The 13,502-nt window shown below is 38.0% G+C and overlaps 1 protein-coding gene across 2 annotated transcripts in view; it reads left to right on the top strand.

The window, feature by feature from the left end:
- The window catches only part of LOC115417107 (malate dehydrogenase, cytoplasmic-like), a 35,518-nt gene extending 22,192 nt beyond the window's left edge, over positions 1 to 13,326 (top strand). For both annotated transcript variants that reach the window (XM_030131096.1, XM_030131104.1), the window contains exons 3-9: positions 225 to 321; positions 3,605 to 3,780; positions 8,423 to 8,545; positions 10,014 to 10,190; positions 10,369 to 10,482; positions 12,207 to 12,296; positions 12,875 to 13,326. In XM_030131096.1, coding sequence (XP_029986956.1) covers positions 225 to 321; positions 3,605 to 3,780; positions 8,423 to 8,545; positions 10,014 to 10,190; positions 10,369 to 10,482; positions 12,207 to 12,296; positions 12,875 to 12,997 — 900 coding nt within the window. In that variant the 3' untranslated portion in view covers positions 12,998 to 13,326. The remainder of the gene's footprint in view (positions 1 to 224; positions 322 to 3,604; positions 3,781 to 8,422; positions 8,546 to 10,013; positions 10,191 to 10,368; positions 10,483 to 12,206; positions 12,297 to 12,874) is intronic.
- The last annotated feature ends 176 nt before the right edge of the window (positions 13,327 to 13,502 follow it).

The raw sequence follows: 13,502 nt of genomic DNA, 5'->3' as shown, positions 1-13,502 counted from the left end.
GATTCCCACATGTGATCTTCAATGTCACTGAAAGTTGTTGCAACTCAGTCAAAGTCTTTCAGCCTCCATTGTGTCCTGATCTCCTCTGATCTGTTTGCCGTCATGTACTGACCTGCTCTGTGGACTTTACCCTCTGGTTAATGACACCACACCTTGGAAATGAAAAGGTTTGTTGTTCCCGGTTGATTCCCAGCTAATATCTGCGATGCTCTTTTAATTCTCAGCCAATCATCTTGATCCTCCTCGACATCCCTCCCATGCTGCCGGTGCTGGATGGAGTCGTCATGGAGCTGCAGGACTGCGCCCTCCCTCTGCTCAGGGGTCAGTGTGTGTTGGTTTTTTCAGGCATAAATGTTGGGGTTAAAAGTTATTTGAAGGTCAAGTTGTGATGAAGGTAGGTTTATGGTCTGTTTAATATCAAGGAAATTATTAATACTCAAGTTCACAGTCTTTACAAACCAGAGTTGCGATGGTATGCTGTTGGAGAAAAACAGGATTATGATGACATGTGCATTTGTTCAGTTGGAATCAGGAAAAAATGCAGCTGAATGGATCATTTCACCTCTTTTGTATGTTTATCTGACACATTTATGTCGTTTCGAATGGAATTACAGTTGAATTTTTCTATTTCTAAAGACAGATTAAGGATCTGATCCTTGTTCTTTCTAATTTCTTTTATTCCAACAGAAAATGTGCAGCTTTATTAAATATTTTTAGAGAGGAGACTTTTAATGTGTACTTTAAGTATAGTAATAAACAAAACTTACTGTGTCAATCACAAAAAAGGTCCATGTTCAACTAAAAAAATCTGCTTCTTCTTCGTCGTGACATGATTAGTTCCATTAATTTCAGTTTCTGTTGAAGTTTTTCCAGAGTTGATGCAAATACTAATCGATATCAATAAACTAAATTGTGGAAAAACAAACACCATTCACTGAATCTGTAGCTTTTGCCATCTACCATTTGTATATTTTAAAGCAAGCAGCTTCGTAGGTTAACACAACCCCGAAACAATAATGAAATAGATTTTTTTGCTTTTATTTTTCTCCATACAACTTGACTGTCTTTGTTTTGAAAAAGCTAATAATGGATTCATCGACCAATATCACGGCTCTTTCATCAAATATTAGCACTAAAGATATGTCACTCATATTTGAAACACACATTTCTTTATTAGCCAGACTGTTGAACTGAATAGCTGAGTCAAAATATGAATACTAAACAAACTAATACATGTAAAATAATAAATTTTTTCAGCATTTTTTCAGCAAGTCAGAGATGCTTGTTGTGACAAAAAACTACCATAATAAGAATAGAGAGTGAGAATAATAGAGATAATGTCTTTAAAAGGCCCTGCAAAACCTTAAACGGTGGAAAGTTATCAGTTTCTGTTGTTTTACTGCAGCTGAGTGAAAACATTTGTCATGACTGTGCAAAATATTTGTGGTTAGCTCTGATGGGCAGCATCTTTTTAATATGCATTTATTAAAGCTGGCAAAGAACCTGATTGACAGCAACAGCAGTTTCTCTTAAGATTCCACAGATGTTTTGGGTGGGGGCTGAAATCTCACCGACTTGAATTATGGACGAATAAATGCAAAACATCAGCATAGTTTGACACTAAGGGTGAAATGAGTAAATGTTTTGTGTAATATAATAAACTCCTCTCTATGGATTTATTGCGTTTCCATCTTGTATCAACCTGAATCAGTTGGTGCGTTCAGAGGCTCATTGATCCGTCTGTTTGACATCTACCGAGTTATTTGTCCTTCATAACCTCACTGTGGGGAGGAGGAAGGAGTGTCACAAAGAAGGCTCCTGATTGGCCGGTTATTGAGGTCGCGCTGTAGCCAATCAGAGCAGTGGTGGGACAACAATGAGGGGAGGTAAAATGATCCCTGACTGAAGTTCAGCCTGATACCAGCTAATAACAACCAGACAGCGAACGCATCTTATCGTCAGGATCAGCACCGACGGCAGGAATTTATCTGCAGAAACCCTTTTCAGTCCTCATGTGTACAGTCATAAAGTATGAACAGTAAATAATTAGCAAGAAAACAATAGAAATTGAAGTTGAGTGATATGAAAATGCCACAAATATTTAAATGAATTCAAAAAATATTAGACGCAATACAGTACATACATGTGTTTTAATCTGCAAAATGTGAACCTCCAGTCATTTGTGGTGTGGAATATTCTGTTTTCAGGTCAGGGCTGTTCATTAGATGATGTAATTATTTAACAAATTCAGCCTTTTTGTTTGGATGATGATGCAAAATATCAAAATTGACAATTATATTATAGCCATGTTGTCTTTTGTTCATTAAAAGGGGTTTTTAGAGCAATGTCATACATTGATTTTCAGTTAATTTAGTACTGGTGATGATGTACAGATGGTATATATCACAGGTTTACCATCCTCAGGGGTTGTTTGTCAAAGTGGTTCTATGTAATGTTGATATTTCATGAAAAGAGATGATGACACGCACATCCAGTTGCTAAAAGGTGTGGAAGACCCCCCCAAAAAATACAGTGAATGAAAAAATAACATAAGGTCCATACAACCTGTGAGCTCCCAAGAAGATATTTATTCACCACAGTAGTGATGTGGTGAATAAATATCTTCAAAGTTGATGTTCCACACACTTACCAGCAGGGGGAAGGTGTACGAGAACACACTCGGGACCAAAACCACTAACAAATCAACCCTATCTATCCACAGACTGTATCAGTCACTGAATAAAGTATAAAGCTCATTGTTTACACACATCTGTATTATGGAATTATAAAATTTTCTTCTTCAAACTAAAACTCATAGATGCTGATTTTAACAGTCGTTCAAAATAACAGTGTTCCATAATGTTCATGTGCTGCATCAACTGATAAGTTTACATTATAGCTCTGTTAGCTCTGCTCTGTTTTTAGACAGAAAACAACCACAGTAAAACCACAAATCACCTCTGTTTTGTGTACGGTTTGTGTTGTCAGTAGCTGCACTAAAAATCTATTTGGAATCCAACAAACAAGGTCAGAATTGTCACAGTTTAGTCTGAACTGTGGATCAACAAATGGCAGCTTAGCAGAGATAATAACTTTATACATTCAGCCTCAGAATCAAACTCACCTGTGTTAAAGAAACGCTGATATTTCAGCATCAAACTCTATTATTTTTTATTTACAGCTGTGTCCAGTGGAGAAAACAACAACGGTGCTTCTACCTTTTATCACTGTGTCACTTTCACAGACTCAAAAAGTTGTTTCCTATGGGTTCTTATCACATATCGCATCCACATTTCATCATTCAGCTCAAAATATATTATGGTGTAAGCCAGGCCAGTGCCTAAAAGGTTCCATATGGAGACTAAAAGGTAGTTAGTTTAATTTGTTATGCTTTTATAAATTTTCTTTGCAGAAAAGTACACAGACACTACAATCAGAAAGTTTGATTTCACAACAAAGCGCTTTTCAGTAAAACCTCAGAGAACATTGTACAGGAGGGTGTCCTCCTCCTGGACCCAAACTGGGAGATGGTTCTTCAGCAGATGAACTTGACAACTGAAGGCTCTAGTTTTATTAAATGTCTTTTGTTCTCTTCCTGCCACAGAGGTCATCCCCACAGACAAAGTGGAGGTGGGCTTCAAGGACATCGATGCCGCTATCCTGGTGGGCTCCATGCCCAGGAAGGAGGGGATGGAGAGGAAGGACCTGCTGAAGGCCAACGTGGCCATTTTCAAGACACAGGGGTCAGCGCTCGACAAGTATGCCAAGAAGACGGTCAAGGTAATGGCAGTTTGTTCTCGACTGACAGGTTCTTTTCTTATGGTACGAATCTGGGTTGGGGGATTTGGGGGATTTGGGGGATTTCTGTCCTCATATTTCCTCTCTCTCTCCATCTCCTATACATTAAGCAAAAAATGCATAAAAGACAAAAAAAAACAACTTATGGCTTATTTTCAACATCTGTCTTTTGGCGAATTGTTGAACTACCTATAAAAATAACAAAACAACATTCAAAGATTTCGCTGAGGAAGCTGAAAGAACAGAGTAAAATCTTGAAGGAGTGGCATGTGCAGAATGCAAAGCAAGACAATAGAAAAAAATAAACAGACAGTATTGTGCAGACAAATCAGACGAGCAGGAAACTGAACTCTGACATGAGCTGCAGTATTTATGTGTAAGGTGAAATGCATCCTCATTAAAATTGAAGCGTTGTGGTGTTACTGCCAATACATCATATCCTCCAGATGTAGGGGAAGATGACCATTTCTTCTAAAATCATGACTGATTGATCAAAAATCAGAAACTCTTTTGGTTTAAATCAGATTGATTGCACACAAATGGGACAGGGTTGCACATTCATACAGGTGACTATAATGACAGTATGGCCGTATCTGACATTCCAAGCTAACATGCATAGAAGTATATTAAAACTGTCCTCAAGATGTTTCAGCATGTCCAAAACTGTAGTTGTGTGGTACCTATAGTGAATTGGATACTAAATTTTGGTAAATATTACAGTATGTAAGCTCTGGATATATCAACAGCATAAATATCCCATAATTCAGTGCAGTTGCATTGCAAAGGATAATGACAGTAGGCAAACAGAGCCAGTAGCTGGTAATCAATAGCACTGCGCAGATTCCAGCACAGTTCTAAGTATTACACACACAGTGACCCAGCCAGTATATGCCCATAGTGCACAGTATTACACACACGCATTCTGCCGTTTATTTTTCACAAAAGCATTTGAACGTAAGAGTTTGTGCATGTAGTATTGCATTGTATTGGACAGGAAGCAGCAGCATCAAGTCCATCCTACAAACAGTATTGTCTACATTTCTATAGCTTGATTAATCTTGTTCGTCCGCATTCATAGAGCTCCATGGTCTGAAATGATTAAATGCACCTCGCTGCATCTTGTCCAAAGTTAGATACTGGCCATCATTTTTTGCTGGCTCTGCATTCTGCTGTAAAAAGTGATGGTCATTTGTTATAAACTAGTGCTCCTTTCTGTTTCCCAAAGACTGAATGTCTCTCCCAGGCTTTAACCCTTAGGGGTCCACGGTCACAGCTCCATGACTGAATCACATGGCATTTTCAACACTTTGTAGCATCAAGTCTGTCACGTACAATTGCTTTCAAAAGTGCTGACTTGATGTTGATGTATTTGATGTTGATAGAGCAAATACAACCAGAGATATGATGGTTTGAAACCGGAGCAAACAAGCGATACAGCGTTATTATAGTGATATAAAGCAAGCGTTATATTTCTGACCATATCTTCATTATTTTTTGTCCTTTTTCAAAATGGAAAAACTTGGCCAAGTGTGCGGATTCTAATCTGCAGACTGCATTAGCATAGCAGGTAAGGGTGAGAATGACCCCACCTGAACTGGATGTGGAAACCGGGAGTGGGGGGAGGTGGGGGTGAGAAAACACCTATGTAAAGATATGCTTTTATGCCAAATATTTGAGCATAGTTCTAATTTATTACAATTTTGATTTTATATGCCCAATATTTGGAACCAATATTCACTTTTGAAGTCTTTGAAAAGGTTCGTTAAGTATCTTTGTGTTATTTATGCAATAAATTATATAAATTTTTCAAATCGGATTTTGTATTTTTCATGTGTTTTTTGGCCTTTTGTGTTGATATAGTAGGTTAAGGTGAAAAAATAATAGACAGATGAGATAGGTGAAGTTGTGCTGAAAAAAAGATCCCAAACATGGGTGTAATTAACATTTCTTTAAATAGCATATAAAGGTAAAATCAAAATACTCAAAAACGGCCAAAATAGGCTCAGACTCCTGAGGGTTAAAGGGTACCTGTAGTGAATTCCCATTGCTAGCTATCTCAAAAGGTCATGTATAATACTAGTGGTTTTGTTCGGTAACTTTCCTTATAGCCCGTTATCAAGTATGTGCCAGTACTAAGTCACTGCTCCATCAGTCAGTCATGGTAAGTGACATGTTTCCTCCCTCTCGGGCTGTTCCAGCACCAGTAGTGACGCAGACTCGTTGATTTTTCCGATTACCTGGGCTGTGATGGACTGGTCACTGACCTTATGCAGCAGACACCAGTCTAAGATGACACATTATCGACCAGTGCTGGGTCGCATCTCTAGGACAATGGTGGAATGCTAATCTTAAGAACAAACAACAAGCGTGAACACATACTTTTCACTCAGTCTCTGCTTGTTTACTCATACTTTTCACCCGGAATCAACGACAGGTACAACACCAATGGCTGCTCCCCATAGGTTCTGCCCACGTGCCTAATTCACACAATAAAAAGGTCCAGTGTGGTACATTTATATTTTACTTATTTATTTATTTATTTTACTGAATTTGTGCCTCTCTTGCTTAATACACAAAGTACAATTAATGCCGTAAACATGACACTTTAATTGTGCACCCTTTTTTTTTTTTTTTAATTAGTGATACTTAACAAGACATTGTTGACAGAAAAGCAACAACACATAAATAAAGGGAAAATCAAACAAATAAACAAACCTAAAACAACAACAACGACAGAGTAATGACAAACAACAACAATGACAGCATCATATTACAATGAAAAAGATAATAAATGTAAAGCGCAACTAAACAGTATAGCTTGATTAGGGGCGATAGTGAAAAGGAAAAGAGGGGAGTGTGAATGAAAGTGAGAAAGAGAGAGGGGGGTGTGAGGAGGAAAATAATAATTATTGTAATAATACAAAAATATATAATACCAATAATACCAGTAGTCTAATTTGCTAGTATTACTGTGGTGGCAGTAGCGGCAGAGACAGCCACAATACAATCATGAGTTAGATAATTTAATATTTGTAATGATGTATTTGTATCAATTACTATCTATTTGAGTTTATATGAATTAATTCAAATTAATATGGCTGTGGGGGGGAGGGGGGACCCAAGCTTAAGCACAAGCAACAAGCGTGAACACATACTTTCCACTCAGTCTCTGCTGGTTTACTCATACGTATCACCCGGAATCAATGACAGGTACGTCATTTATGACCGGCAATGGCTGCTCCCTATAGGTTCTGCCCACGCGCCTAATTCACGTGATAAAAAGGTCCAGTGTGGTGCATTTATTGTGATTTTTTTTTTTTTTTTACTGAATTTATGCCTCTTGCTTAAAAGTACTGCACAAAGTACAATTAATGCCATAAACATGACACTTTAATTGTGCAGTGTTAAAAAAAAAAACCTGAAATCTTCTCCTTGCGGGTTTTGCATGTTTAATGCCTTGTCTGTGAATCTTAAAAGATGAAATTCAACACACAACATAGCACTTGCTTGGTCATTTCTTCTTGGTTCCTCTTTGAAGCTATGTGATTATTTTGTGGGTTAAAAGAGAGAAGCGGTCTGGCTGTTGATGGTGGTTCAGCTCAGGGAAATGAAAGTGCTCACACTGTTTCCTTTGTGTCCAGACCAAAGGGAAAAAATGCTTAACCTTTAACAAAGTCAACGGTTTAACTGCTGCTCTGTTAAATCTGCTGTTCCACATCGAGCAGCTTCACGTTTCTGCAAATTGATGGAACACCAGCGGCCTTCAGAGCCAAGGGGTCAAAGTTCCTCTGGGTGCTTGGTGTAATTTATAAGTCCACAGCCTCAGGGCCCCTAATGACGTAAAGAACGCAAGAATCCAGTTAGGTCAAAGGTCAAGGATTCACATGCAGAAGATCTGTGTAGAAAAGAAATGAAATGTCATTATTATACCACCTCTAAATTACAGTGGCCTGCAATTTTAGTTTATTTTTTTATGACAAATTATCTGCCTCAGACTAAATGTGCTAAGTCTTATGTACTTATATATTGTTAATTGGAAAATGAATGACAAAAGTGCTGGTTTGCTGATGTTTTTGACAAAGTGTTATCACACGTATATATTGGTTTATGTACATTTATACAAGAGATTGATAAATGTTCCATTATAAAGAACCTGTAAAGTGAATGTATTTTAATGTGCAGACAGTGTTTTGAAGTAGATCTAGTAGCTCTGACACAAGCTTTCTTTTTGACTAAAACCCATTCTATTTGCCCTTTTACTACTTTTATTCTGGAGGCATTTTACTTGTCGACCAGTGTGATTTTTATTGGTGTGTGTGTGTGTTGGGTTTATTGAATAGATATTCTTAATCAGCTCTCATTCCAAAATGAAATGGTCAGATATCTTCTTTCACTAATAATCAGTCCAAAATCTAAAACTGGTTTATCCAAGTCTTTACATTTAAGAAGCTAAGACTGAAAAGACTGATTAATTACTCACATCAAAATGTTAATATCTTACTAATAACCCAAAGAAAAAACAGAAAAAGGTTCTTACATGATCAAAAACTTTTAGCAGAACTTATAAGACTTATAAGACTTTTTTTTTTTTGTCTAACGGAATTGTTTGATTGTCATCCGTCAGGTCCTGGTGGTTGGAAACCCTGCAAACACCAACTGTCTGATCGCCTCCAAGTCTGCTCCATCCATCCCCAAAGAGAACTTCTCCTGCCTGACCCGACTGGACCATAACAGAGCCTGCTCCCAGGTACGCAAACACAAACACCTGTTTCCATTTGTTTAGGGGACGTTACAGTGACTTCCACTCGTTTTGTGGAGGCTCAGCACAACATGCCAAACCTTAACTCTTAAAGTTAAACCTAAACTTATATTTAACAATTTACTCTATGGGAACATACATTTGTGTCCCTATAATAATATAAATAGAAGACCAGACACACGAACACACAGAGATCACATTAAAGATAAACGACAAGTGTCTAAGGACAATGTAATCCAAAAATTATTACAGAAATAGAAGAATCAAAAACATGCAGGACATGAATAATTTTTTTTATTACCTCCGCCAAGGAATAGCAGAGGTTATGTTTTCATAAGGGTTTGTCTGTTTGTTTGTCTGTTAGCAAGATAACTCAAAAAGTTATGGATGGATTTGAATGAAATTTTGAGAAAATGTTGGTACTGGCACAAGGAACAAATGATTAAATTTTGGTGGTGATGAGGGGGGAGGAGAGGCAGATTTTTTTTGTTTATTTGTCTGTCTGTTAGCAAGATAACTCAAAAAGTTCTGGAAGGATTTTGATGAAATTTTCAGGAAATGTTGATACTGGCACAAAGAACAAATGTTTAAAATTTGGTGGTGTTTCAGGGGGACTACGACTGATCTGCCTTGGCAGAGGTCTGCGCTCTCAGAGTGCATTTGTAGTTTATTATTACTTGTTTTGCTGAAATCTATTTTCATGAAAATGTTGTGTCTAGAGTTTGTAATGGCAGCACAGTTTTAGGTATGTTACACCATCAGTAACCATACATCTAGTTGATCTTATCCCTCAAAGACCTAAATGTGCAAAAGCATCTACTAATCCAAAATATCAAATAATGTTTGATCCACTAATCCTGTCAATCCATATACTTATTATGGTCCATATTTTGATGGTTTATAACATGGAAATAGTTACAGATATCAATATAGTTCCTATTGAGCACTGATAGAAGTCATATATGAACTTTGATTACATTACTACTACTACTACTTCTATTGGGAGATTGATCTCCTACATTAACACCACAGGACTCTAATATAGAACAGAACCTGTCAACCTCACAAATTCAACGTATTGACTCTTGATAGAACCAGTGGCCCTGTAGCTCACCGGCATGTTCTGTTTTTTACATTCTTTTTCTTGTACGTCTCTTTTATTCTGTCTTTTACACAGCATCAGTTCAATTGTATCCTTTTTTCCTTTTTGTCTTGTTGTTTCACTTTTGATAGAATCTCCTTCTCTCCATTTCACAAAGTTTAGGATTATGAAGCTATCCAGAGAAAACTTCTATTTTAATCCTGAAAATGAGTTCACATATCGTTGTATTATCATTTGTTTTATTGAGACAATTTGGACACAATGTAAACGGCTCTGGACAGTGAATATTGGATCCAGACCTGAAGTTTGGGGAAAGCAGATGCACTGGTTGTTAATCCCTTGTGTTACCTGCAGGTGGCAATGCGTTGTGGCGTTTCCTCTGACAGCGTGAAGAACGTCATCATCTGGGGCAACCACTCCTCCACCCAGTACCCCGACGTCCACCACGCCAAGGTCAATGTCCATGGCAGTGAGATGGCAGCCTACGATGCCGTGAAGGACGACGCCTGGCTCAGAGGAAACTTCATCTCAGTGAGTTCACCTGTTTTCTTGTTTCTTTTTTTTGTTTATTTTGTTTGGTTTTCTCAATATTAAATTTGTGCCTTTATTGACCAACTTTTATTTCGACCTAAGCCATCCTGCTGTTTGTCACTCATTCTTACAGTTACTGTTTGCCACTAAGTCAGTCCTATTTGTTGTTTTTCTGCAGACTGTGCAGCAGCGCGGTGCTGCCGTCATCAAGGCCAGGAAGTTGTCCAGCGCCATGTCTGCTGCCAAGGCCATCTGCGACCACATGAGGGACATCTGGTTCGGGACCAAAGAGGTCAGTGTGGATGCAGGCTGCAGATCACTCGCTAGGAATTAAACAAATGAAAACATGGAAATGGAACAGAATATTAGTTTAGCATTTCCATCCAGATTCACAGAAACAGATGCACAGACTTAAATATCACTACCTCCTCAAGTGTTTTCACTGCTTTTACGTCATAAAAGTCTTTTTTCTAGTGATGTCTCAATCTGGATTTTTTTGCTTCCAATCCAATTTTTCTTAGTTTTGCCAATACCGATCCAATACTGATCCAATAACAACTTTTTACTATGAAATTTTGATTTAAATTTGGAGTTATTATTACAGGTTATTATGTTTTGTTTTGTTTTCCTTGGGATCACAATTGGTCTGAATGTGGAACCTGAACTAAAACAACTATGACACCTTTGAGTCTTAATAATTTTAATATAATTTTTGCACTTTCCAAATTCATACTGTGGGCCAGATTAGAACCTTTGGCAGGGCAGTTTTGACCCACAGGCCGTATGTTTGCTACTGCTGGAGTATTTCTATGGACAGGTCCGTCCAGGTATTATATAGGGGGGCGTTCCATGCCGTACGTTAATGTGTGGATCAGTGGGTTACTTGTGGGTCAGGTTGGCGTGGGTCAAAGAATGTCAGTTTATTTGTGAGGCAGGTTGGGTCAGGTCAAATAATTCCACGAAAGCCCCGTGGGTTGAAAAAATACCTGACTCGTGCATCACTACCGTACGTACCTTATAATGAGTCCTTTTCCCTACCGTCAGAAACTTTAATTTGAGGGGGTAGGATGTTTGTTAACCACCCCCCCCCCCCAGACCTGGGCCCAGATCGGCCCAATCTCATGACTAAATCTGATCTGATCTTCTAAAAAATGCCAGATCGGCAGCCAATACTGATCATTACATCAGATTAGGACATCCCTATTTTTCATCGATGGCAAATATTTATCTGTCGTGTTATATTTAAGGTTTTTTCATAAATGTATATGTTGACAGTTGAACAACAAACGCTTTAAAATTAAAGCATTTTTGTACTTATTATGAATATTTCTTTGTTAAGGGGAAGATAAATAACAACAAAAACAAAATAAAGAAACATAAAATCACATCAGCTTTCATTTTAGGGTTTACAGTTCACATGGCACTCCTCATAAGTTTACTTCAAAGATTCAAGATTCAGTCTGTCTTTTCCATTCTTCAGACTTTACCTTGAAAGTGTTGAAATTTGCTTTCAGATCTAAATTGGTCACGATGACATTACATCATTTGCACTATATTGTTTTGCCTTTTTTTTCTGTGTATAATTACACTTGGTCAGATGATTTTATTGGTAATAAATCTTGTCTACATAGATAGATGTACTTTTATAGTGTGAAAAGTTAAGGAAATTCTATTATCAGTCTGAATAATCATGGAAAGTTTTCAGATTTTGTCTCTAAAAAGTGTTGGAACCCTAGATATGTCTTATTTTAAATCTTGCTGTTGAGGCTCAGTAATGTTCACTTGCTACTTTAACGTGTTTTTTTTTTTTTTTTGCTTTGACTGTTTTGATCCTGTTGAAATTCCTGATGAATTTTCACTTTTCAGACAATGGTTAATTATATAAAACATTTTATTGTAATCTTTCGCTTCATCTGAGCCCTGGTAGAATAAACAGCCACTTCCATTTTGTGTAGTGTGACATTTAAAGCCTGTAACAGTGCTGTTTTCACACTGACACGAGTTTCCTTTCCACAGGGCGAGTTCATCTCTATGGGTGTTTACGCTGGTGGAAACTCCTACGGTATCCCTGAGGATCTGATCTACTCCTTCCCTGTCCAGATTAAGGTGAGCTCTGTCACAACACACTGAAAGCACAATACAACCATGAAGCTGCACAAACCAAACTGGAATTTTGAGCTATGTTGTTTAAGAAAATAGCATCCAACTATAATAATCTGAAATTTCATTAATTTTTTTCTATAAAAAAAAAAAAAACAATCTTAAAGTTGATCTGAAGGCATTTTGAAACACTATCCATGGAAGGCAGATAAATATCACAGTCTATTTAGTGCACTTTTACTTTTTATATGTACTAATTTCTAACGTATGTTTATATTCTACTGTGTTGTATACTAACTTATAGTGCACTATTGTTGACAGAGACTCTTCTATTCTATTCTAAAATCCCTTAATGTCCCTCAGCATTTGCCTTTAGAAGCCTCAGAACCTTTCAAAAAACACTGTTGTCAGGAGCAGTGTTTCTAAGAAGTTTTATTGTAGCATTAAATGGAGAAACTTGTGTATCCTTAACTTTCTACCCAGTTCAGAGTCCAGATGGAGGTCTTCGTTTGTGTTGTCCTCTTCACTGACTATTCATTTGCATGCTCTATCTTAGAAAACCTGACCTTTGCCATTCTCCACAGAACAAGACCTGGAAAATGGTCGACGGACTCGCCATCAACGACTTCTCCCGGGCCAAGATGGACGCCACAGCGGCCGAGCTGGTGGAGGAGAGAGACACTGCCCTGGACTTCCTGTCCCAGTGACTGTCGACCCCTGGTGGCCAACAGCAGCAGCCCGTAGACCCCCTGAAGAAGCCTCGCTGCTCGCGGCTATGAGGACGAAACACTTTTCTGTTCTTAACCGTCCCAGCTGATGTCTGTGTGGTAGTGGGAGTGTGTTTATCTGTGTGTGAGTGAGAGTGTCATCAGGCCACTTCCTCAGGTTTATCCAAAACCTGTTTTATGACCACACCCTGGCCTCCTCTGTCTGCAAGACACCAAGAAAATGTCTGTTTGTAGATGAGAACGCACACTAGCTGTCCAGAAACTGTAACGGAACATGTTATCACCAATAAACAACGAAACTGACAGACTTCATGTGTCTTTCATCAGTCTTTTTCCACATCAGGGAAACCCGACAATTTTTCATCAGTCTTAGAACAGTCAGGTTCCCTTATTCAGTTGTTAATTTTGATGTAAAACTCACTTCAGGGCCCAAACGGTAAACAATGGACCCTGTATGCGCATTTGCTTTAACTTTTTAATGAGG

Source organism: Sphaeramia orbicularis, chromosome 1 (genome assembly GCF_902148855.1).
Source record: "Sphaeramia orbicularis chromosome 1, fSphaOr1.1, whole genome shotgun sequence".
Taxonomy (NCBI): domain Eukaryota; kingdom Metazoa; phylum Chordata; class Actinopteri; order Kurtiformes; family Apogonidae; genus Sphaeramia; species Sphaeramia orbicularis.
Note: the sequence above shows the minus strand (reverse complement) of the source record. Positions and strands in the feature narration are given on the sequence as shown.